The 27,233-nt window shown below is 40.6% G+C and overlaps 1 protein-coding gene across 2 annotated transcripts in view; it reads right to left on the minus strand.

The window, feature by feature from the left end:
* Positions 1-27,233, minus strand: part of FBXL7 (F-box and leucine rich repeat protein 7) — a 440,078-nt gene that overhangs the window by 411,054 nt on the left and 1,791 nt on the right. The window contains exon 1 of one of the 2 annotated variants that reach the window (XM_063619577.1): positions 12,011-12,103. The exons of the other annotated variant lie outside the window; for it this stretch is intronic. Within the exon in view, the coding sequence (XP_063475647.1) occupies positions 12,011-12,020 (10 nt within the window). The 5' untranslated portion in view covers positions 12,021-12,103. Of the gene's footprint in view, positions 1-12,010; positions 12,104-27,233 lie in introns of those variants that run through there. 2 annotated transcript variants of the gene reach the window in all.

Below are 27,233 nucleotides of genomic sequence, written 5' to 3' on the forward strand. Positions count from 1 at the left end.
ACAAATATATACAATTTTGTCAATTAAAGACTAAATGAATAAATAATTTTTAAAAAAACAGCCTTCAGACTTCAATATTTCCAGTTAAGAATGTGATACGGTTTGGCTGTGTCTCCACCCAAATCTCATCTTGAATTGTAGCTCATAATTACCATGTGATGTGGGAAGGACCCAGCAGGAGGTAACTGAATAATGGGAGCAGTTTCCCCCATACTGTTCTTGTGGTAGTGAATAAGTCTAAGATCTGATGATTTTATAAGGGGTTTACCTTTTCATTTGGCTCTCATTCTCTTTTGCCTGCCGCCATGTAAGGCGTGACTTTTACCTTCTGCCATGATTGTGAGGCCACCTCAGCCACATGGAACTGTGTGAGTCCATTAAACCTATTTTTCTTTATAAGTTACCCAGTCTCTAATATGTCTTTATCAGCGGCATGAAAATGGACCAATACAGAATGTGAGAACCAAGACGTGAGGAAAGGTAAGAAGTCAAGTCATAAATGTCCTACTAGATTCCACCAAACTAGGCCATAAGATATTCTGGGGAAAATAAAAGCTAAAGGGACTTATATCCTATGTAAATGAGCTGAAGAGAAACTCCTGGGTCCATAAGAGAAGTTTCCCTGTAGATAATCTTAGTAGATTAGGAAGGGTCCCTGATACTCTTCCTATCCAATGTCTGCCATGCATTCTGGGGCTTCGAAGCCAGAAAGAGGATACAGGAACAAAGAAGAGGAAAGGGAAACACTTACTCGAAGAAGGAACCAAGTAGAAACTTGAAATGGGTATTCAAATAATTAGGACTTGTAATATATGAAAATTATAAACATGTTAGATATTGTTTCTGATGGTCAACTGGTGAAATGTCAAGAGAACAGCTTTTATCTCAGTGAAGAATACTTGAAGAATTAAAAAACATTCCACCCTTAAGAGGTCTGTTCTGACATAGGAAGCATCTTGAAACAGGAGAAATATGAGAGTCCAGATATTGGTTATGTTCAGTTAAGGCAGTATTATGGAAAATACTCCTTGGATAAGAGGTTGTACCAGATGACCTACAGTTCCCTGTGACTTTACGATCCTATGACACTCCTTTTTAATATGTCCTAAAAGCAATTCTATGAGTAAAGCTTATGAATCATATAATTGGAAGGAAATGGATTAAGATGTTGACAGTGATTATTACTGGGTAGTGAGATTACAGGGATTATAGTTTTATACTTTTGGCTCACCTACGTCCTCTAAATGTTTTACAGTAAATATTTTAGAACATTTTAGAGAAAACTCTTTAAAGTAAAAGGAAAAATTGTGTCTCCATATACTCTACCAATTGGCTGTAGATAAGCCACAAGTCTTTAAAAACACATTAGTTTTAATCTCTGATGAACTGAATTTAAAAGTCATCATGGCATAATAATATTGAAAAGGTAATTTCTGGTATATGCTAACTCTTGGAGACAAATATTTTATCATTTGTCAAGCTAATAATAAGAAAAAAATCACCATCACAGATACTTCATTTTCTCCCTCAGTTGACTTTCAGCTGTTTTAAATTAAATTTAGGGATTGTGATACTCGACTATAATAATTAAATGTAGGGCAGTGAAAAGACCTAATAGCCTTATTATACCTGACATTACTGACGAATGCTTACTTAGCAAGAATTTCACTTCACGTTTAGTTACTTTAAGCTCAAGTTAGCTTAAAAGCAAAACAAAACAAAAGCTGAAAATGGAGAGAAACAAAACAGTGTACGTTTTCTATTCTAGGTGTACTGGTCTAAAAGGACAAGTCACCATGGGTGAAGGTCCATAAACCAACTGAACTACTACAATGTGAACAGTTAGCAAGACTTAGGCCAACTCCACCCAACCTCGAAAGAATGGAGATTCATTTTGAAATAAACCCATGAATGACACGGAGACCCCAGCATTGTAAGCACTCCAGGAAGTTTACAACAGTTTCAAGGACTTTCTAGGAAGGCCAAAATCCATCCTTGGCATAGATGATCCTCACAGGCACCAGGAAGCAACAAGTTGTGCTCAGGACAGTCTAAAATGAGGTATAAACTTTTAGACTCCTTAATTCTCTCAGTCCAGGTTTAATGATTATGAGACTTCCCCTTCCAGAGGATGATGTGCTCATACTCTCTTCATCTAGCTGGAGTTTCCTTTTACACAGGCACTTTCCTCTTCTATTTGTGGACTTTTTTTTTTCAGCAGGCTTCCCTCTAGCGGAACAGCAAGCACTTGCCATGTTCCTATGAGTACCCCCAGTCTGTTTTGAATAAGGGCTCTAATTGTTTTGAGATTCTGACATGAGATACTCATTGTTGTACACTGATTAAATGGCTTCTTGATCATTGCTCCCAGGACTGGATGCTAACCAAAGCTTTAAGGGCAACCAAAAGACGCCTTTGGAATTCTTGTTCCCCACAAACAGAACTCTCCTTTTCTTCCCAGACAAGGTGTATGTGAATGAGCTACCCTGACACAGAATCCTCAGGAGGGTTTCTGTTGAGAAGCGAGTGAGGTAATCTGTGCGGACTCTTCTCATATCCTCCATGCCCAGGATCACTGCGCCAGCCCACCAACCCTGCCAGCCATTCCCTACAATTGGAACTTACCCCCCACCCAGCCTCCCGCATCACACATTGCGTCCCCCTGGCAGGAAATGTTGCTTATCCTCTCTGCCAAGCCAAAGTCCCCCTGACCTCACACATTAACTCAAAACCCAGGCTCCCCTCACAGAAGTCCCTCTTTCACCCCACCCTACCATTGCAGATGACCTCATTCATTCCCCCCCTTGTCTTTCATCACTCCCACATCATTTTCAACAAGGACACAGAACAGTATTTTACTTTCTGGTGGGTGACTTCATGCTCAGAACTGGTCCCCATCTCTGTGTATGTGTGTGTGTCCTCTGAAAACCAAGAGCTCTTTAACAGCAGGAGGCATATGTAGTATTTGCATAATATTTCAAATAATCTTGTGCAATACTTTGCAGAGAGGAGGCTGCTCATTTTCAGAGGTGAGTCAGAGAGATGCCATAGGCTGGAATCTTTAACGTGGGATCCATATTGACAAAGCTCAAATTGTTCAAAAGTCTCTTATCACATTTTGCAGACTCCTCTTAAATATAAGAATATCCCCTTCTCTCATACAATAGAGTCCTTGGCTACAGATGCATGCCTGTGTGTATATGTATGTATGGATATGTATATGTGTATTTATACCACCCCCCTCCACACACACACACACACACACACACACACACACACACACACACACACACAGCAATGCAGACGTGTGGAGGAAAAAGCCCTATCCTGGAAAGCAAGATAAGTTGGCTAAGGTACAACTCAATCACTTAACCTGTGTACTCGTGCATAGGTGATCGCACTTCTCCAGCTTCAAGGTCTTCATTTGCAAAACAGAAAAACATGACCAAGACATCCTAGAGAAGGTAGAGTCCAGGACTAAGGTATCACAATAAAAAGAAACCATTGTTAGGGATTTTTTAAATGGAAAAGTTTAGATTCGTATTCATTAATAACTATATGAAAAAGATTTTAAGAGAGATGCCTTCCCAGTATTGTCCAAGAGAAATAGTTCCACGACTTTTTGACATAAAGGTGTACGAAAATGAATAAAAATAAAGAATTGTTAACACTTATAAAACTTAGGAGGTGCCAGGAACTTTAAATTCACTTTGGGAATGTTTAATCCATTTAAAAATCTCACCATTGCCCTATGAGCTAGGCACTCTTCTCATTTTAAAGATGGGGAAACTGAGGCACAGGGAGGTTACTGCTCTGGCTCAAGGTCACATCGCTCATAAGTGACAAAGCCAGGATTCTGACTCTGCAATGATAAACACATGTGATGGAGAGAGGCTTCTGTGGACGCTCTGGGAACTTTGAACCTAGTGGGGTGGATGATGAATGGGAACAGGTGCAGCCATCAGCATGGGTCCACCAATCATCTTAGCAGAGCATCTTCTCTTTCCACCGACCAGAGCCCACTCCTTGTTCCTTCAGCATGGGACAGGACATTATGTTTCAATATACAATAGCTGCAGAAAGATTAATGTAGGCAAGTTGTGGGTTACTCACATTATAATTTAATCTCCTATGATAAATGGATAAAATGGAGTCTAACACACTAAGAAGAGATAAAATTCAATGTGTCAGTAACAATAAGAAAAAGAGGGAACTTACTGACCCACAGCAATTAATGTAACAGCATGATTTATTGTTCCAAGCTATCATCAATGAATAAAAAACTAACTCTGTAAAGTGTATCCCAACTCTTTGCAATCCTACTAAGTTTGTGCTAAGAGAAGTCAGGGTCAGCAGCAGGAAGTAGCCGAGAAATTACACACACAGGTATGCAATGACAGTTACCATTTTGATTCAAAAGAGAAAAAGGAAATGTAAAATAGAATTCCACTAATTTGAAATGAATGTCTTAGGTTTCTTTGGAAGAGGTCTGTTTATTCTAGAAATGAGCCCTTCAGCCCCCCCCAAGAAGTAAGTGTCATTTACTCACACAAACGGAAGATAAAATCTGTTCCTTTAAAGTATACCTGGCTGCTTTCGTCAAGTTTTGTTCTTTGAGTAGGGAGATTGTCAATGTCATCAATCCTAAAGTCTATCTAAAACTAGAAAGCATTCAGGGGAGTCACAGCCCTGCGGTATCTAAACTGAGCCACTATACACACAGGCTTCTTAGTGGACAGATGGGAAAAAAAGTGCATAAAATTTTCTATTGTTATTTAGTGGCATTTTATGTCCTTATTTGGTTACATGACAACATAATAAAAGCTAGATACTATCTAAATTAAACCCCTATATCATCTCCCCTAACACCCAAATTAACTACGGCAAATGAACTGTCATCTTAAAGATCACATCTCTATATGCAACATTAGCTCGTACTATAAAACTTCTGATTCTTCTGCAAAATCCGTTCTCCCCTCTTCCACAAGGCTAGTTTAAGCTGCACACATGCTGCCAGCAGAAGGCTGCATTTCCCAGACTCAACTGCAGCTGGGTGTGGGCACGCAACTCCGTCTGGGGCAAGAGGATGTGAATGGAAATGATGTCTACGTCTGGGTCACTGTCAACCTATAAGCAAGCCACCAGCACTGGAGTTCTTTTGTTCTCCCTGTAAACTGGGATACATATGTGCAGAAGGCGCCATGGAGGGTAACCGGCCAAGACAGAAGCAGCCTTCACCCTGGATGACTTACAGAGAGGAGCCCCACGTGAAATCCGGACTGCTCACCTCCAAGCTACTATGTGAATTTTTTTTTTTTTTTTTTTTTTTTTGAGACAGAGTCTCACTCTGTCGCCCAGGCTGGAGTGCAGTGGTGCAATCATGGCTCACTGCAAGCTCCACCTCCCAGGTTCACGCCATTCTCCTGCCTCAGCCTCTCGAGTAGCTGGGACTACAGGCGTCCGCCACCACACCCAGCTAATTTTTTTGTATTTTTAGTAGAGACGAGATTTCACTGTGTTAGCCAGGATGGTCTCGATCTCCTGACCTCGTGATCCACCCGCCTTGGCCTCCCAAAGTGCTGGGATGACAGGCGTGAGCCACTGCGCCCAGGCTACTATGTGAATTTTTAAAAATCCTTTCATTTACTGTATTTCTATGGTCTCTTGTTAAAGCAGCTGTTTTACTCTAACTAATAAACTCAGTGAAATCTGGCATTAGTTAGTGCCATTTACCCTAACTTAAATCCTCTGTAACAGTGTGGTCCAATACGACTTTCTCAATGATGGAAATGTCCTATCTGTGCCACCCATCAGGTGGTCACATGTGGTAGCAGAGCACTTGAAATGTAGCCAGTGTCCTGGAGAATCCAAAGTTAAATTTCATTTACACATAACTAACTTAAATTTAAAAGCCACATGTAGCTAGTTGCTAGTTGCCACCGTATGGGACACTGTAGTGTCTAAAACATCTAAAATTATGAATGTCAAACAAGTATGAAGACCCACTATTGTCAATGAAACATCCATATTTCATACCTTAGAGTTTTGGCTAGAATATTGTAAGAATTATACAAAATTGTGTCAAAGTAGAAAGAGACTTTGGGCTGATACTAAAGTATGAAGTGTTTAGAGTTGCACTGGCATTTTAAAGCTGACAGTAGCTTATATTTCAACAAGAACACCTGGGGTTCTTTCACACGATCATCATAAAACTATACTCAGCAGATTGCTTTTGTTGAAGAGATCAATGCAACACAGCCAGCAGCGAACAGGCTAACTAATAAGTTACTATTTTCATTCCATTACACAGAGACCTGGGGCAGTAAAACCTAAGTCAGGGATATCTGGAATATTTTCTGAACAGTTTGGGGGCTCCTTTTGTAAAACTTCACATTAGAGAGGTCGAGTATGCATTTGCATTTTAAAACACTACAAAATTCCAGGAAACCTCTTGTGTTAGAAGGGAGACAAATGTCATTTGGAGCATTGATCTGAAACATGTAACTGAAGCTCTGAATACAATTATGAGAAACAAATAAACCAAACTGGGCACACTGCCCAGAAACACCCGTCAAATACATACAGATTTTGGAGACAGACAGAAGATGGTGGGGCAGGGGTTGTGGGGGACAAAAGGGGACTAACAGGGAGGATAAGGAAAAGGGAGAAGGGGGAACTATGGTGAGAGCGAGGGAGGGGCAGGAGAGACCCACTAGAGCTGGAAGAATAATAAAATAATAATGAAGGAAGCAATCAAACTGAGAAGTCATGCCCAAAGTTTTAAATGTATTCACAAAAGCCCTCATTTAGTCATTCCCATGGGGGATTTACATAGACGTGTATAAAATTTACATGGCACTTGCCCCAGTGTGAGTGTATTCGTAATCTTAACAAATGGACACCCCAGCCTCCATCTTTGGATGAAATATAACAGCAATGAAAACGGTATTTTCTAATTACTATTAAAAGCTTCAGATGAATCTGCATCTTTGCTCAGTACAAAGAAATGTATAGTTGTTTAAGGATTTAATTTATCCAACATAAAGCAAGAACAAATCGAGGAAAATAAATGCAGCCCCATCATCCCCCTTAGGCTGTAAGTACACACAGGAGAAGAGGCACATTCTTTCAAGGGAATTTGGGAGTTTCTTTATCCTTCTTTTTCCAACGAGAGTATTGCACTTAGTCATCTTCACGTCTTGGATCTACACACTTCAGTGTCTCAATAGTTTTAAGTTAAATGGTATAATCCAAAGAGGAGTAGGCACTGTGTTCTCATAATAGACAGCTAAAGTTTCTGTTTCCCAAAAAGCATCTAAATCTATATAACCACCGCCCAAATACACAATGCAGAGTAATGGACAAGGGCTAGACCAGACAATGCAGCTTCCAGTTCCAACTCTGACATAAGTTAAAGCATGACAATACCAGTAACATCCTATTTAATCAACACCAAGCTCCACCATCTCTCACTGCTTATTTAATACTTTCATTTTACAATCAATAATCTTACAATCACTATGAGAATTCTGCTATAATGTGTGAAACCTTCCAGTCATGCTTCTAAGATCAAGAAAGCAACAGCATCAAAGCATCTTAGATTTGCTGAATTGCAGATCACAGTAAACCAATAAGCAGTGTTTGTTATGTGCCAGGCATTATAACTTTGTATTTACTAATTCAGTTCACCCCCCTGACAACTCTTAGAGGGAAGAACTGCTTTTGACTCCCTTTTCCAGATGCAAAAATTGAGGCACAGACAGGTTAAGAAACTTGCACAAGATCGGGCAACTAGCAATCAGTCCAGCTAGTTTGAATCCTGGGAAGTCTGGCATCCAAGTCTGCTCTTATCAACTACGCTCTCTGTTGTAACTCATAAGGGATTTTGCAAAACTCTTTCATGCCTTCGGTACCTGGGCTTCTTGTTAGTCCCCAGAACAAGAGTACTGAACTAGGTCATTTATAGATGTCTCTCCTGCTTTAAAACTTAGGTTTCTCTGATACAAATGAAAGCATGCCACAATCCCTGGAGGACAGGATCAGATTATTAAATAAACAAATGACACTTTAATTTTAATTGTACTTTTTAAATTCCTTGCAGAAGGATATTGTATTTCTTTCAATTTACAGAGAAAACATAACTGGTAGGAAAAAACTGAGGCATTTTTGTTCTTTGCTAAATAAAGGTAATTTTAAATAAAGGAAATATCGGAAATATTTCCCGTTAGGAAACTTGATCACTACTTATGTACCACCTTTTAATTCAGCTTTTTCGATTTTGTAAGTGTTGGATTTAGTGAACTAACTAAAACTACAGGATATAAATGTGCCAGAATCTGGCATATAGCATGTAATTTGATCTTGTGACTACTGAAATAGTGCACATATACGTATAAACCATACACACACATACCCACAATATAAATACAATTCTATTTCCCATTGAATTGAGGACTCCCAGAACAATGAAATTCTCCCCCACCAACTTTAGAACTATTAAAAAGTTCATTACGGTATGAAACTGTTAGAGGCGTGTGAACCAGGGCAACTCCATCTTGAATAGGAGCTGGGTAAAACAAGGCTGAAACCTACTGGGCTGCATTCCCAGACGGTTAAGGCATTCTAAGTCACAGGATGAGACAGGAGGTCAGCACAAGATACAGGTCACAAAGACCTTACTGATAAAATAGGTTGCAGTGAACAAGCCGGCCAAAACCCACCAAAACCAAGATGGCCACAAGAGTGACCTCTGGTTGTTCTCACTGCTACACTCCCCCAACCAGGACAGTTTACAAATGCCCTGGCAACATCAGGAAGTTACCCTATATGACTAAAAAGGGGAGGCATGAATAATCCACCACTTGTTTAGCATATCATCAAGAAATAACCATAAAAATAGGCAACCAGGAGTCCTCAGGGCTGCCCTGTCTATGGAGTACCATTCTTTTACTCATCTACTTTCTTAATAAACTTGCTTTCACTTTAATGTATGGACTTGCCCTGAATTCTTTCTTGTGCGAGATCCAAGAACCTTCTCTTAGGGTCTGGATCCGGACTCCTTTCCTGTAACAAAATGGGAATAGGAAACTACTAACCAGAGTGCTACTTCCATTACCACCAGGTCTGTCTTCAAATCACACCAATACACTATTTCTCCTCCTTCTAGGAATGTCCAAATTTGCCATAAGGGTAGCTCAAACTCTTTCTCAGATCTTTCATGCAATTAGTACCCACAAAGGAAAACTTCACAAAAAATAAGTCACATTCTAACTTCCTTCCGTCAAATGGTGATCTGAAGGGATTCTCCAAAGGAGGAAGAAATAGAGCATAGCTTTGCTCTCCTGTGACAACTTCTTTGAGCTATAGACAGGAAGTTCCTGTCTCAAAAATTAATTTCAACAAGAATTCTTTTTTTTTTCAGTTTTCTAAGTCTCTGGCAGAATATATTCATAAGCCAACTCACTAGTTTACTGGACCACATCAGGAGAATTTAAAAATAGTGCAAAGTAAGAATTTGAGGTTGATACCAACTTCACTACTTTACAAAGGAGACTTTGGTGAGACAGCCAGTCTTGGAAGTAGCAGGGCCCAGATTCTTTTTTTTTTTTTGAGATGGAGTCTTGCTCCATCACCCAGGCTGGAGTGCAGTGGCACGATCTCGGCTCACTGCAGCTTCCACCTCCCGGGTTCCAGCGATTCTCCAGCCTCAGCCTCTCAGGTAGCTGGAATTACAGGCACACGCCACCACGCCCAGGTAATTTTTGCATTTTTAGTAGAGACAGTGTTTCACTATGTTGACCAAGCAGGTCTTGAACTCCTGACCTCAGGTGATCTGCCCGCCTCAGCCTCCCAAAGTGCCAGGATTACAGGCATGAGCCACCGCGCTCCGCTGCAGGGCCCAGATTCTAACTCATGCTGGTTGGCTCTGAAGTTGTTTAAACAGCAACTCCCACTGTATGCTCTTCTGGCTTTCTCACCGGACTGCAAGTTCTCATTTGTCACTGTTTCCGTGGGCGGGCCAAACAAGTGCTGACACATAGAAGGAGATTAATAAATATGTGCAAGCCAAAGGAACTAAGAAAGGAATGAACAATTTAGATGAACAAATGCCCAAGTGTATTGATCCCTGAAAAATCCTCTCAGATCCTGGGTAGGATGTCTCAAGGAGAGATGAAGGGCCTGATTCACTCTCCCAGCCTCGACAACCAACTCAAGGGAAACTCAGGTCAAACAGATAGTTCAGGTGCAGGAGCCAATGTGGCACCTAATTGCCCAAAAGCCAAAGTCCTCTACAGGAGGATGGAGACCTCTAGAATTTTCCATCTTCTCAATCCCTTCAGCCAATTCGTCACCAAGTCCTGTAGCTTCTACCTTCATTTCTTCCCTGAAAGCCTCACCCTCCTCTTCAGGCATTATATCCCAGCCACAATTCAAGCGTTCTCTTGCTCCCCGTGAGCTGCCCTTCCTACCTCCCATTGCACATCGCTACAAGGGTGTCGAGGGGGCTCACGAATAGCATCCCCCTTCCCCTGCCAGATCCAAAACGAACTGAGGAAATAATAAAAAGAAGTGGCAGGTAGAAAGGAAAATGGTACCTTCACTTCTGGCGAGTCTAGTATGAAGGTTGTGGTTTTAGGTCTACAGCAAAGTGGCTAAAACTGAACCTGTGGCCGGGCACGGTGGCTCATGTCTGTAATACCAGCACTTTGGGAGGCCGAGGCAGGTGGATCACTTGAGGTCAGGAGCTCCAGACTAGCCTGGCCAACATGGTGAAACCCCGTCTCTACTAAAAATATAAAAATTAGCCAGGCATGGTGGTGCGGGCCTGTAATCCCAGCTACTCAGGAGGCTGAGGCAGGACAATCACTTAAACTCAGGAGGCAGAGGTTGCAGCGAGCCGAGATCATGCCACTGCACTCCAACCTGGGTGACAGAGCGAGGCCTTGTCTCAAAAATAACAACAACAAAAACAAACACACACACACAAAAACTGAACCTGTCAGTAGCAAGACGCCAATGCTAGTCTACCCATGGGCAGAAGAGCTCCCCCCGTGGGGAGCTCCCTCCCAAGAGGAAAATAGGATGAGGCTGAGATGTCAATTTTTTTCCTCCCAAATTCACAAATCAGGTAAGTACTCCAGGCTGTGAGTTAAATTAATGATGGTCCTTCATGTGGAAGTAAACATAAGGAGTGGAGAAGGGTCCCCCATAACTTCTGTAATCCACATGCCTCTTCTGTGACCTTTCTAAATCTATTCAAGGCTCCCCTTGCTAAACATTTGCCACGGACTCTCCTACCATCCACCTGCCTTCATTTTGCCTTCATCATCACTTGAACCTGTCTGCCTCTCCAGGTGTGACGCTCAGCTCACATCACCCTTTCCTCCCCACAGAGCCTATGACTGGTTCCCACCTCCTTGTCTCACCTCATGTTGTTCCCCCACTGCCTTCCCAGCCTCACCTGGCAAGCTCTTACTCTTCCCAGATTCAGTTCTAGGTACACTCAGATAGAAAGTCCTTGTAAACACCCACAGCCAAAGCTCACCACGGCCAGGCTGGTGTCTCTCACTGAATGCTTTAGTTTACCATCTATGGTTCCTCCAGTACTTTATTAGTTTCTACCCACCAGACTGTGGGCCCCTTAAGTCAAAAACAACTCCTTATTTTATAAAACCCCCAATATGATCGAGACCATCCTGGCTAACACAGTGAAACCCCATCTCTACTAAAAATACAAAACGTTAGCCGGGTGTGGTGGCGGGCGACTGTGGTCCCAGCTACTCAGAAGGCTGAGGCAGGAGAATGGCGTGAACCTGGGAGGCAGAGCTTGCACTGAGCCGAGATCACGCCACTGCACTCTAGCCTGGGCGACAGAGCGAGACTCTACCTCAAAAAATAAAAATAAAAAATAAAAAACCCAATATCTATGTATTAGTCCGTTCTCACACTGCTAATAAAGACATACCCAAGACTAGGTAATTTATAAAGGAAAGAGGTTTAACTGACTCACAGTTCAGCATAGCTGGGGAGGCCTCAGGAAACTCACAATCATGGCAGAAGGGGAAGTAAATGTGTCCTTCCTCACGCGGCAGCAGCAAAGAGAAATGCCGACCAAAAGGGGGAAAAGCTCCTTATAAAACCATCAGATCTCGTGAGAACTCACTCACTGTCACGAGAACAGCAGCATGAGGGTAACCACCCACACGATTCAATCACCTCCCACGAGGTCCCTCCCACCACATGTGGGAGAATTATGGGAACTACAATTCAAGATGAGATTTGGGTGGGGTCACAGCCAAACCCTATCAATCTAGAATAGACTCTGGTACATGGATACCTACAAATATATTGAATTAAAGACATGCAAGTAACTATATGCAAAGTAAGACATAAAAATCCCATACAAATAAACTGCCATGGTAGTTCAGAGGGAAGACATAGTGAATGCAGTTAGGAGCACCTGATATATTTTCTCAAAGTACGAAGTTTAGTATTTTAAACAGACATATCTCAGGGAAACCAAAGAAAATCTCATTTTAAAGTGTTAACATTGAATTGAGTTTGAATCGAGTATACCATGATGGGTAATCACATGGAAAGAATATTCCAAGAAAAAATACAGCATCATACAAAACACACATTTAGGAAAATAAAAGGTATGTTTAGGGAACACTGAGTTTCCTTGTTTGGCCCGAGTATAGAGTAAATACAGAAGAGCAGACTGAAAGAAAGAGAATCTGGCACACAGAACTCTGTGTATCAAATAAAATAAATTTTGAGTTAATTTACAGACAATTTTGAGTTAATTTACAATGGAAGTCTAAGAAGGTTTTCTAAAGTAGTAGCTGGTTAATTATGCCAGGGAAACTATATAAAACCTGGATCCCTGTAGTAGTGATAATAATAAGCTAATCATCTGTTTTTCAATTAATTCCAAATTTCTCAGTATCATAGCGATTCTGAGCTTATAGTAATTTGATAATCTCAGTGGAATGTTATTTGAGTGTAATAAAATGACTAACAAACTAGTATAATCATGAGAGTACATATTAATTTGTAGTCATTTTTCATCTTGCTTATGATTCAACTCACTCCTGCATGTTTCCTCTACCTAATGAATCTGCACTTGCCATTGGTCCCTCATTTAATAAGCATTGCATATTCCCCAATACTCTTAATAACCAGCAACATGAAATGCTGATTTCAGACAATAACAAGTATAACCATCTGCTGCTTCTTCACTATTTTTTCTTCCATATTCTACTGAATACTCACCGACTATTGTGAGCTTCAGAGATCATTCTTCAAAGCACAGCAGACAATCAGTAAAACAGGACCATGGAGGAATGATTGAGATATCTGTTTTCCACACCAGAGTTGAGCAAACGGATCAGGCAAATGGTCTCTAGACCCATCTGCAGTCAATTCTGAGTTATAGTAGCAGAACAACTCTGAAAAAACTCTATGATGGCTCTTCAAAAACAGCACCAATGGCAGCAGCCAGGAACTGTAAGCTTGTTTTTTGTTCTTTTGCCAACTAGCTGTGTGCTATTGGTCAAGTCACTTTAGTGCACAGAATTTGATTTCCTCATCTATAAGATGAAAGAATTAGACTAGGTCCCCTAACAGAAAACCAGTGCATGTCTCTTAACTGTCAGCTGAAGGCTCCCCTTTAAGAATGGCTGAGATTCCCAGGAAGAAGATGACTTGCTTAACAGTGGCATCCTGTCCATCCATGGCCACTGCCAAAACAGCATCCTGTTCCAATTTCTTTGCTGTCTTATGTTGGGTTCCTTGCAAACAGCCTCTGAGATGGTCTGAGTGCAGGTGGTTGATTGGAAAACACCCTTGAGATCACCTTATGAAAGGCAAGGAGAGAAGGCAAACTGGACAGAGAGAAGGTGGTCTATGATGTAGTTGAAACATGGGACTCTGCAAACTCCATGGGGCGCTCTGGACCCAATATGACCCTTCAGAATTGTCCCAAATTGTACCCCTGCCTAAACTAGTCACTGCATGTGGCTCCCCGCTCCCTCAACCTCCCTGTCTTGGATGAGAGTAATTTCTGGAGAGGGACTGGGCTGTAAACCTTCAGTGGCTAACACAGTGCAGCCGGGGGCAGGGACATGTCAGTCCTGAAGGGGCCATCTGTACAGACAAGTAGGGCAGCCACTCTATTCATCTCAAATCTTCTGAAAGTAAGGAAAAAAATGGGAGAAGTATGATGGGGAAGAGAGAAATGGATTACAATGAAACACAGCTAGACTAAGAAAATCAATTTTAGTATCCCAAAGCCTTGCTATCTGTATGACCTTGGCAAAGCTGTTTTATTTCTTTGCGCCTCAACCTCTTTGTCTGGAAGGTGCTCTAAGGTCATCTTCACCACTATAACATCCATAATTCTACTCAGTATTTCATTCTTGGTCAATGTCCCATTTTGTTACCTACCACAAAGCTTACAAGTATTCCTAACAGGGGAGGGCCATCAAAAATCTCCAGTAGCATTTGTAAGTTCATCTTTGTTGAACGCAGAGATGATCTTCAGCGACAGCAAAATTAAAATCTACACACTACAGTGAACGCACAGTATCCCAAGATTAAATTAGATTTGCAGGCAGCAACTTGGGAATTTCAACATTAGATTGAATACAATTATTCAGTTACTTGTATCTTTATTACCCATGCTCCCCCTTGTGAGGCAATTTTGCTTATTGGAAGTAAGGCAACCCCAACCAAAGCATTTTAAAATGATCCTTTTCCTGTTTTTATTAGCCAGTATCAAAGAAATGACTATTTGAAGCACAACCAAAGGGAGGGAATTGGTTTTTTATTGCTCAGTTCATGTCGTTATGGCTTCAGGAGTGCAGAAAGACTCCCCAAGGAAATACTGCCTCTCCAAACAGGCTTGCCGGGTAATCAACAGGAGAGGTCTTTCAAGAGAGAGAAAAAAAAAACAGAGAGAAAAGTATTAAAATATAATTAAATAAGCAAAGTGGATGCAAAATAAAATGTGAAAAGTATGTTATTCAGAACAGAAATGTCATTTCTTGAAATTTATTTCAGAGCAGTATGCACAATATACATTATCCAAATGAGGCTACATAAATCTTTTTGACCAGTGGAGCAGCTGTTGATCTTTAAAAATAAAAACTAAAAAAACAAATATGAATGTTGCCTATGAATCTGCACTGACATCTGGCACTTCAAAATGAAGGTCACCCAGGCTTGTGTCATGCAGAGTAAAATCCCCTCCACCAACGAGACATCACATCCATCCATCTGATCTGAACATACATGCAGGAAACAAACTAAAACATACAGCTGCAGGCAGATACCACATCACAGAATGATTCCTTCAATGCAGCCATTCCAAGTCCTCTGTTCACAAGGCAGTTGCCTTCACCTCAAGTTCCAACTCCAAAGGCTCACATCTTGGGCTATTTTCTTCTTCTCTAGCTTGATTATTATGGTGATCCTTTATCTGAAGCTGTTCCTCTAATGGATATCATGTTATTAAAGAAACAACGCTTTCATTTTAATTGTACTTCTTAAATTCCTTTTAGAAAGATACTGTATTTCTTACCACAGATAGAAAAAAAAATGAAAACAATGGAGTTTGCTCAATTTCTAGGAAAGGGTTATTTAAATCTATTCTCATGTATGTGTGCGTGTCCATACATATTACAGGTCAATATTGTTCCTTTTTTTTCTTATATTGGTTATTTTGCTTCTGATTTTAGCAATGTGTGCAGCTGCAGCTAGAGGCAGATCTACTAGACATCATTCCAATCACACCAGACACACACAATATTTTTCTGTATTTTGTAAAACAAAAGGATAAAACTAGAGCTGCAAAGCCACATTTGATCAATATGAATCTAAAAGGATTCATAAGCCTAAGACTCTTTAACACAGAGAAAGAACATTAAGCCAAAGAAATATTTTATTAATTTAAAGAACAAATCTTTTCTAGATTAATGATTGACTGAAGTTTCCATATAAACCCAATTTCCAAGTCAGGTAAAACGAATACTACAAAACAACATAATTTTCAATAAAAAATACATAGTAGATTCTACTCAATACTAATCATTGAAAATAGTTATGTCAACAATACTGTAAATGGGTGAGGCCGAAGAGTCTTCAGCAACTGTCTTCAGCAATTCTTAAAAACACATAATTCATTTTTCCTTAAATATACAAGCAAAACTATTTTCATCTATAAGAGGATGTAATTATGTTGATAAAACTAAAGCTCCAAACTAGAATATCCTCAGAAAAAGACATATGTCCAGAGAAACTTCTTTTTACGAGGATAAAATGTCCAAGTTCAAGAAAGGTTCCCAGAAAATATGACACGGCTATTCATAGGGTTTTTTCCTGGACTCAATAAAGATCGTGGCTATAGATCCATCCTTATTTATTCATTTAACAATACTATATTGAAGACCTACAGTGTGAGGAGGGTCATAATCACATAAGTATGCATATATGGAAGGATGAGCAATGAATAAACAGAAAAGAATAGAAAACAGTAAAAGAAATAGAGATTAAACTAGAGGATAGTGAATGGAAAGTAAAGCAATTAAAGACCAAATGAGTAAGATGGATTTCTATTCAACAGTGATAGAAAAGCAATGAGTTCTGATATCAACTCATCCTAAAGGGCTTACCCCAGGACCTAAACACTTCCGAAGACCTCTGTGAAATGCAGATATTCAACAACAAAGGATAGGAGAAGACTGAAGAGAATAAAGACTCCGGTGATGCTGAGGGTCCCCAGTTTTAGAGCTGATTCTCTGATATTCCCAATAGTAAAATAACTTTCTCTTAATGTCCCAAACAGAGTTTTGCAGAGGAGGGAGCCCCTGCTGAGTTGTTTTAACCAGGAAGTGTACTCTAATGAATAATGTCATTTTGTCATGATCTTTTGTCTTATAGTAATTCACTCTGCATTCTCATAATAATTTACCACTTCAAAGCTGCACTTCTGGGTTGTGGCCCTGTGTTTTGAGATGACCAGTAAGGACCCAGACTTCTCTATTCCTAATAGAGTTGCAAAAGTGATGAAAGGATCCCCACTGTTCTTTGCAGGTCCTTATTTTCATCTGCCAAGACCTCAGTTTCCTCACCTATAAACTGACGATAATGATAGATGCCCCTCCCACCATTCCTGTGATGATAAATGAGATTAATTCCTGAAATGCCTTATAATTTACAAAGCAATTTCACAGACACAATCATGGAGAAGCCTGGGCCAGGGACTGGTGAGAAAGAAGGGCAAATTCTCCTATATACGTTGAGATAATTCCCCACAGCATCTGCTGTTTTAAATTTGTAGCTTTGAAACCAGAGGAAAATATAAGGTATAAACTCTCAGCTATTTAGAATAGAAGTTAAATGTGTACACTCTTCTCAGCCCTGCATGAGCTTTTGCTTGTGTGTAGGCACAAAGGCTACCCCAGGAAAAGGGCTGTTCCAGCGCAAAGATCAATTAAAAGTTACTAATGTCCTGGAGAACCTAGAGAACAGCCTCTCAGCTCTACTTTCACTCTGTGAACTCTGAAGGATATGCTCATCATTTTATATGCTAAAGTTATTAGACACTGGATAACCTGCCAATTTGTCAGCAGACTGTTTCCTAATGAGCAGTTAATTTTTCTTCTGGAAAGGGAGCGAAATGAGTTAAAAGTTTCCCTCAGAAGATGCCTTTCATTTTTTGATCACCTAGCCCATAAAACTGTCATTTGGAGGGGGCCACTTCTCAGTCGCTGCAACTCTTTTAAACACACAAACAAAACAAAGATTGGGAAAGATTTGGGCTGCAACCAAAATGAGGGTGATGGGCAGGGTGAGGAGGGGCGTGGTCTCCAGAGCAAACATGGGGAAATCCGGTGTGACTCGGTCACACACCAGCTGTGTGCCCTGGGTAGGGAGTCGGCATCTAAGCTTCTGTGCGGATAACTGTAAAGTGGGATCGATCATCAGGGCCAGCCTCATTGGCTGTCTTTAGCACTACCTGAATGACTTAAGGTGCTCTGGGAGCAAGTGGCACCTAGTAAGTGCTCAGTAACTGCTAGCTATGATTATTAAAATGATTGAAAATGGAATAAACAGCAACAGCCAAGCTTACCAAATACCCATTAATAATCATTTTTGTCCCCTAAGTTTTCTTTTTAAGAAAAGAGAGTTAAGCAGAACATTGATTTTGTTCTTTTTACATTAGAGGGCAATTGATGCTCTAATTCCCAATCTCCCTGAATTTATCCTCTTCTCTCCTCTCCTTATTTTTATGCTCTCTCTTCCTCCCCTCCCTCAGCTGCATATCTTCTTCTTCTTCTTCCCGGGGTCTGAGTTACCACTGACAGCTGGAATGTGTAAGACCTGCCCTTGGTCTTCGACTTAACCAAGATGCTTCCACTACTTGACCCCAGTACTCAATAGAACCAAAAGGTTCAACTTCACATATAAGTAGACTTTTCCTGATTTCTCCACCTTGCCAAAAAGTGGCTTACTTGCAGCAAAAGGGCCAATCCACAAATATCAGAGAAATTCCTGAAATTTTTCTCTAGAAATTTTGACTCCCTTTCCACTGCTACATCTGCACGGAAACTGCAGCAAAGGAATTTACCACAGAAAGGGTAGCAAACAAAAAATGTTTTAATAACATTTTTACACATTGCTCAAGGCTTCTACAGTTACAATTATGAGTTCACGCAGCGCTAACAACTGTTTTTCATTTTGTTACTGGTTTAAGAACTTAAAGAGGAATTGATAGAATGAATACATGTAATTCACAACGTAGTGGAGATTTGCAGTTCCAGAAACAGTCTACACTTCTTCAACTACGGAACAGGGAAAATGCTGACCATGTGCTTGTTTTTCATTACCCAGGAAAATTCAGAGATGGTCAGTGATTATTCATGTCAAAAGTTTTAAAGCTGTCCCTCTCTGGGGTATTAACTAGCACATTTTAGAAGTAGCTGCCCACCAGCTTCCAATATTATTCTCTGCAGTACACAGGCTGGGGAAGCACCCAGGCAGGCCAGGTTTTTCTGCCCCTTTGCTGAAGCACACCATGGTCCTCACTTACATGGAACCCACAGGAATCACCTTCCATGAACCAAACCATATGAGAAATGGAATATGATGGTTTTGAGGATAACCAGGGAGAATCTCTAACCAAAATATTTAGCTTCTCCCAAGAGCCTACGCTCTACTTCCTCCCAGCTACTCACTTTTTTTTTTTTTTTTTTTTTGGTTTTGGGGTTTTGTTTTTAGAAAACAGGCATATCTTTTAGACATTTCAGGAATTAAAGACGTTGTCCAAGGTTGTCATTATTTAGAGGGTAACTCAATTCTTAGGCACACTTCCCACTTCTCACTCATGTCCACATTTAGCACACTGGGGAAGTAGAGTCTTTCTGTGAATCAGGAAGATTATCTTGTTTGGAAATCACTGGCCTCCATGCCTAGCTTCTCAATTAGACTCTGAACTTCCTTAGAGTACATCTTATTGTATCTAGAGATTAATGCAGGAAGAGATGAAAGAGGAGATCTGAATTTCTGTAGCTACAGCAGGAATTAAAAAAAAGAAAAAAAAAAAAAAGAAGCTACATTCTGAGGAAGTTCCGCCAACACTGATTTTATTACCAGGAGGAAGAACTGCCACTCTGCCCCTCCCAGCAGACCCTGTGCTATACAGAAGTGCCTCAGAGCTCCCTGAGGAAGATGCCCTTTTCGTATGGTTCTAGTCTGTAGCTTCTGATCAAATATCACTGACCAATAACATCAATTAAAAGGCTTATCTTGAAGTGAAAAAATTTATTCAAGTCATTCACCATAAACACAATTAAGGGTCTTGCTTCAAGTTTAGTAGATCTACGTGTTTTAGGGCAGTAATAAAAGTAACAATAGCACTGTAAGTTTAGTTGGTATCCATTACTGCACTGAAAATAGGAAATCATTTATCAAATCCAATTTTTGGTGCAGGTTATCTCCCACCAAAGGCAAGGAAATAAAGAAAATTGGTAGATTTTCAAAATTAATATCTAAATATATTTAGATAGATATAAACACATATGTATAATACACTCACATGCATAATTAGCCCAGAAAAAGTGAGGGAAGTATTTTCTAATCAGTAACTAATATGACAGAGAAAGAAGTACTGACGAGAAAAAGTAGCAGCCTGACTTAGAACTAATAACTCTTCGTCAAACATAATCACATGTGATAGAATGTTTCCTAGGGAACATGGTTCAGGGTCAGATAGCTGATCCCCTTACTCAATGCAGAAATCTCTAGCACAACCTCCTCCACTGTGTTACCACCTTCCCATTTGAGAGGGCTCACTCTTTCCTTAGGGAGCCCAGCTACGATTTGGGCAGCTCTAATCACTAGACAGATCTTCCTTAGACGGAGCCAAATGTAACTTCTTGTAACTTACATATATTCTTTGTTCAGCACTCTGAAGTCTAATTTTCTTCATGACAGCTCTTCAAATGTCATTTTCTAAGGTACAGATAATGTCCCAACTTACGATTTTTTTAACTTTACCATAGTGCAGAAGCCCATGCATTGAGTAGAACCTGTACTGTGAGTACTCATACAACCACTCTGTTTTTCATTTTCAGTACAGCATTCAATAAATTACAGAAGATATTCAGTACTTCATTATAAAACAGGCTTGATGTTAGATGTTTTACCCAAGCGAAGACTAATGTAAGTCTTCTGAGAATATTTAAAGTAGGCTAGGCTAAGCTATGCTGTTGGGTGGGTTAGGTGTATTAAATGCATTTTTGACTTAAGATATATATGTTTTTTGAGATAGAGTCTTGCTCTTGTCGCCCAGGTTGGAGGGCAATGGTGTAATCTCGGCTCACTGCAACCTCCACCTCCCAGGTTCAAGTGATTCTCCTGCCTCAGCCTCCTGAGTAGCTGGGATTACAGGCACCCGTCACCACACCTGGCTAATTTTTGTGCTTTAAGTAGAGACGGAGTTTCACCATGTTGGCCATGCTGGTCTCGAACTCCTGACCTCAGGTGATCCCCTGCCTCGACCTCCCAAAGTGTTGGGATTATAGGAGTGAGCCACCGCACCCCACCTGACTTAAGACTTTTTTTTATTGGGACATAAGCCTGTCATAAGTCAAGGAGCATCTGTATGTAAGTATCTAAACTTTATTTATTCCCTTCATCCATTCAAGAAATTTATTCACTCTAGATTTTATTCCAGATGCTGTCACATATTTTATTACATCCCTAAGGCCATCTTAAAATGCATAATACCTAGAAAGTTCTACCAAAAAGCCAGGCAAAGTTATCTAAGCAGCTTTCAGAGACACCATTGGACATGGCCTTAGGACAAAAGTGAATCTTAATACTCAAAAATCAATCCAGAATTCATTGTTTCAAAAGGCAAAGAGAGTTAAGACAGTTTATGTGAGTTGATTTCCATGTGAAAAGAAAAGCTACCTCTATTTTCTGTTTTGTTTTAAATGTGCAAAAAGATTCTCCAAATCTCAAAAAATATCTTCTCATTGTTAGACCAAAGATGGTATTGTTAGCTGCACTAATGCTTTTATTTGAAACTAATAGTGGAACAGTATCACTTATCTCTGACTTGCATCAGAATGAAATTAGTCACTAGAGGCAAAAGATGAATACCTAACTCTACTCAGAACTAGGGTGATTTTCTGAGATATCTTAGGCCAATATGCATATATCCAATATCCAATAAGTCAGGCAGCATTCAGTAGTCAAAGCAATAATAGGATATTACCTTTGAAGAGCACGCCCTGGGCCTTCTCCTCCCTTCCCTTGAATGAAGTCACAAATTATGTGTTATAAATGGATGAAACATATTAGCAAAGAATCTAGTATGCCCAGTGGCCAGACTGACCCTGTTGCATTGTATTAATAGCTGACTATAGAAGACGGATAATGTTATACTTTGTGCAAAATGATAAATTTATGCCCTCACACTTTGCAAAGGAGTGAATGATTGTGCCCTCCCAAAATTCATATGCTGAATCTCTAATCCCAATGTGATAGCATTTGGAGGTGGGACCTGTAGGAGGTAATTAGGTTACAAGGGTAGAACCCTGATGAATGAGATTAGTGCCCTTAAAAGAAGAGGCCAGAGAGTTAGCTTGCTCTCTTTCCCTCACAGCCATGAAAGAATACAATGAGAAGACGGCAATCTGCAACTCAGAAGAGGGCCCTCACCAGAACCTGTCCGTGCTGGAACCCCAAACTCAGAATTCTAGCCTCTAGAACTGTAAGAAACAAATTTCTGTTGTTAATAAGTCACCTGGTCATGGCACTTTGTTATAGCAGCTTGAACTGTCTAAGACAAGCATAAACTGTGCAGAAGCCCCCCTTATCCATAGTTTTACTGTTCAGTTTCAGCAACCCATGGTTGTATTTCAAAAGTAGTAAATCAACATTTCCAGAAATAGACAATTCCTAAGTTTTAAATTTTGAGTTATTTCCAAGCAGCGTGATGAAATCTCACACCATCTTGGGAGGTCCAGTATCTCCACAGTGTAGACACTTCCTGCCCTGGAGTCATGGAATAGCCATCTCAGTGATCAAATTGACTGTGGAGGGATTGCAGTGCTTGTGTCTAAGTCACCCTTATTCTACTTCATAATGGCCCCAAAGTGCAAGAGGAATGATGCTGGCAATTAAAATATGCCAAGAAGTCATAAAGGGCTTCCTTTAAGTGAAAAGTTGAAAGTTCTTCAGGAAAAAAAAAAAAAATCGTATGCTGAGGCTGCTAAGATCTACAGTAAGAATGAATATTCTATCCATAAAATGTGAACAAGGAAAAAGAAATTCCTGCTAGCTTTGCTGTCTTACCTCAAACTGTAAAAGTGGGAGCCACCATGCATGATAAGTGCTTAATTAAGACGGAATTAAATTTGCGGGTGGAAGAAATGGACAGAAACGTTCCGATGACTGCAATCAGGTTCGGTATTCTCCAAGTTTTAGGCATCCACTGGGATTTTTAGAATTCATCGCCAGCGGATGTGGGGGACACTTGTATGCCCCTCAGTTTATCACAGTGATTAAAAGTAGCAGCCAGCATGCTACCTGGATCCTCAAAGCTCAGCCCATCACGTCCTTCAGGTCTTGATCTAAATGCCAACTTTTCAGTAAGGCTCATGGTGCCTGCTCTAATTAAAATGTAATACCCGGCCGGGCGCGGTGGCTCACGCTTGTAATCCCAGCACTTTGGGAGGCCGAGGCGGGCGGATCACGAGGTCAGGAGATCGAGACCACAGTGAAACCCCGTCTCTACTGAAAAAGACAAAAAATTAGCCGGGCGTGGTGGCGGGCGCCTGTAGTCCCAGCTACTCGGAGAGGCTGAGGCAGGAGAATGGCGTGAACCCGGGAGGCGGAGCTTGCAGTGAGCCGAGATTGTGCCACTGCACTCCAGCCTGGGCGACAGAGCAAGACTCCGTCTCAAAAAAAAAAAAAAAAAAAAGAAAAAAAAAAATGTAGTACCCTCCGCCCATATTCCCAATCATCTTAATCTGACAATTTTCTTTATTCAGGGATCTTAGCCCCTTATAGTGTACCACATGGTTTACTGAATTACTGTGTGTGGGTGTTCGCCGTCCTAGTTCCCCTTCCTCCCAACACATAAGCTCACATACACACAAGCATTTGTGAATGACAAGGATAGGACCTTCATCTGTTTACTGACTTACCCTAAGAATCTAAGAGTCCCGGGCCTATAGCGGGAAGTAAAAAGTTAACATATATTTAAGTTGAATGAATGAATAAATGACTCTGGGCTTAGATAGAGCTGGCCCTGGGTCCCCATTCAGCCTACACTCACTGAATGACCTTGGGAAAATGATCATCCTCTCTGGTCCTATGTTTCCTCATTAGTAAAATGTGGAATCTACAAGTAACTACCCCATAAGATCCTTCCGAGGATGAGGTGGGTCGCTGCATGGCAAGTCCTTAGAATTATGCCCGGACATGGAAAGCTTTCACTAAATGTTAGCTGCCATTGTTATTATAATTTCAAGATATGTTTCCTGAGGTGGCAATGGATTTGTGAAGATTTATGCTCTCAGGCAACTGGCTCTCCTCATATCTGACAGCACTGATCTGAGATAGTGAAAGGAATTCACTGCCCTTGGTAGAGCAGCAGTTACCAAGGATCTCGCCCCTTCCCTGTGGTCTCTCATCAGCCCCAATTCAACAATGTCCTCGGCTTTGCAAAGAAGCTGTTAACAGTGCAAGTGGTACTGCCTCTGACCTGCTGAAGCAGAATAAACAAAACATTGAAACCACTAAGTAAGTGATGGTGAGGCTCAGAAACCTTAAAAGGCAGGGAGAGCAACTTCTCTTTTCCTACTTGAACTGAGATTTATTTGGCTTAACTGGAGTCAAAGCTAATGGTTCTAATGACTTTGAAGCACCCCAACTTATTCTTCAGATTTCTACACATGGACTTACACTTTATGAAAGAAGAGATATACACACACAAAAAAATCCCTCCATAAAAGAATTTACCAGACCATACTAATCACGTAGACATTAGCTTTATCCCTGGAGTAAAATCCAAGTCTCTCTAATAGCATTAGAAGATGGGGCTGCAAATTAGACCAATAACCTGAATATTCACTAAGGATTTAGGAAAACAAAACGCTTTGGAAACACTCATTATAGATTCACACATATCTTTGATCTATGGAGAAAAGCAAGGATTTCAGGACTGGTTGAATTAGAAGAGGAGGCGGGAGTTCATGAGTAAGACAGACAGGAAAGATCAAAAAGGATGACAAAAGTGGGAGGAATATTTACTGATTTCTTGGCAATAATAGTCTTAACTTCCCTGTTAGTTATGTCTTTCCAGATTTAATCTCTATGAAGTGGTCCCTTACAGCATTATAAGGGCAAAATGAAATGAATGACTACACATGCAAGGAATAGATAATAACAAGTAATTTCAATAAGAAATTTCTCTCTTCACTTTAGAGAACAAACACCCTGGAGTTGATGCTGAAATTAAATTTTTAGGCTCCCAAGTCAATGCTCTGTACTCTACACAATAAGTTCTCTCAACTTTAACATGCATGTGATAAATGATGGAGTAGTTTTGCATTTCTGACAAGCATCCCAGGTGATGCGGACAGCGCTAGTCCTTGGAATACACTGAGTTGGAAGCTTCTGCCCCATTACATCTGCTAAGGTAAGCCTCGTGAATAATTGTTTTTAATGAAAAGGTATTTTCCAAGAGCAGAAGAAAATGAGATTACCAACAGAATACTGACGTGTTAAAAGTTCTAATAATTCAACAATATTTGTAATATTCAACAAACATTTGCACAGCGATGTCAACTGTCATTAATAAGTAAAATATACTTCAGTTGCAGATTTTTGAAACATACGTAAACACTAATATTTTATAGTCGAGCTACCTATTAAAAGAAAAACTTCAGCCGAATTGGATTTAAAGGAATTTAATTGAGCAATGAACAATTTGCAAATCAGGGAGCCCCAGAATCACAGTGGATTCAGAGAGACTCCAGCACATCCACGTGGTGGAAGAAGATTTATAGACAAAAAAAGGAAAATGGCATACAAAAATCGGAAGTAAGGTACAGAAACAGCTGGATTGGTTACAGGCTGGTGTTTGCCTTATTTAAACACAGTTTGAACACTCAGCAGTGTATGACTGGTTGAATATGGCTGCTGGGATTGGCCAAGACTCAGCTTTTGTTTTGTTTTGTTTTGTTTTCTTTTGTTTTGTTTTTTGACACGGAGTCTCGTCCTGTTGCCCAGGCTGGAGTGCAGTTGCATGATCTCAGCTCACTGCAACCTCCGCCTCCCGGGTTCAGGCGATTCTCCTGCCTCAGCTTTCCGGGTAGGTGGGATTACAGGCATGCGCCACCACGCCCGGATACTTTTTGTATTTTTAGTAGAGACAGGGTTTCACCATGTTGGCCAGCCTGGTCTTGAACTCCTGACCTCAAGTAATCTGCCCGCCTCGGCCTCCCAAATCGGTGGGATTACAGGTGTGGGCCACCGCGCCCGACCTCAGCTATTGTTACAGGTACATACGCCTAAGTTAGGTTTTCAATCTTGCCTACGTATTAAGTTAGGTTGCAGTTCATCCACAAGGACTCAAATATAGAAGTACAGAGTACTTCTCAAGCCATATTTATTTTACTTTAATAAATCTCTCACTGTATTTTATTGTTATGCATTCATGGATAATTTCCTCCTTATGTCTGAGATATACCATACAGAAAATCCACTAACTCTATAAAACTGTCTTAATTTTCAGTCAGCTTTGATAATAAAGATACTATGTCTAGGGGCTGCTTTTACTTTCTTTGAAATGTAACATTTTAGATAAGAAAGATGGTACTGCCACACCTGAGCCCAGCAGGTTATTTGCAATCTACCATGGAATAACAAAGTTGACCATAACCCATTACATATATTACATCCCTATTTGGGAGGAGCCACAGTATAGCTGGGAGTTAGAGAAGAAAAAAGAAGGTCATGTTACTTCTATTTCTGTTTTCCTCACCTGTAACAGAGGAATCTCGATGCATTTGAAGAAAGTTGATGAAAACTAAACACAGTGTGTACCTCTAGCCAAAACTCACAGTTACCTTGTAAAGCTTCCTATTGGTCCTCTTGAATCAGCTGAGCACAAGAGGTTTTTCCTATAAAAAGTCCACAGTGCATCTAAATCTGATCCCAGTGAAATTTCACTTCGGCTGAAGTGAAAATGCAGAGGTAGCATTTAAGGATAACAGCTGGAGAACATTAGTTCCCTGTCTCTCCTTTTCTCTCCCAAGGGTTGAAAATTCTGCTGTTCAGACAGGAAGTCGTCATATACCACACACTGCACAATACGAGAATGCTGGGATAGAAGAACAAGTTGCAGAGGATTAGAAGGGCTGGGGCGGGAGGCGGGTGGGGTGGGGGCAGGGGACTGTTCAAGAAAGAACTCATAGCAGTGATTCTATGTACCTCTTGGGCTGTCTTTTTCCCCCGACAGTGTTCAACTAGCATACACCCAGAATTGACAAGCACATGCTGCAATTATATCCTGAAAGCTTTTTAATAACTCAGAGTAAGAAGGCTTAATCACTTACTTTTCCACACATTTTTATAATATTAACTCTGAGACGTTTTGGGGAGTGGCCCAGATTCTCCAATAATCTTTTTTGGCATACTTTCACATTTGCTAT

Source organism: Symphalangus syndactylus, chromosome 16 (assembly GCF_028878055.3).
Source record: "Symphalangus syndactylus isolate Jambi chromosome 16, NHGRI_mSymSyn1-v2.1_pri, whole genome shotgun sequence".
NCBI lineage: Eukaryota > Metazoa > Chordata > Mammalia > Primates > Hylobatidae > Symphalangus > Symphalangus syndactylus.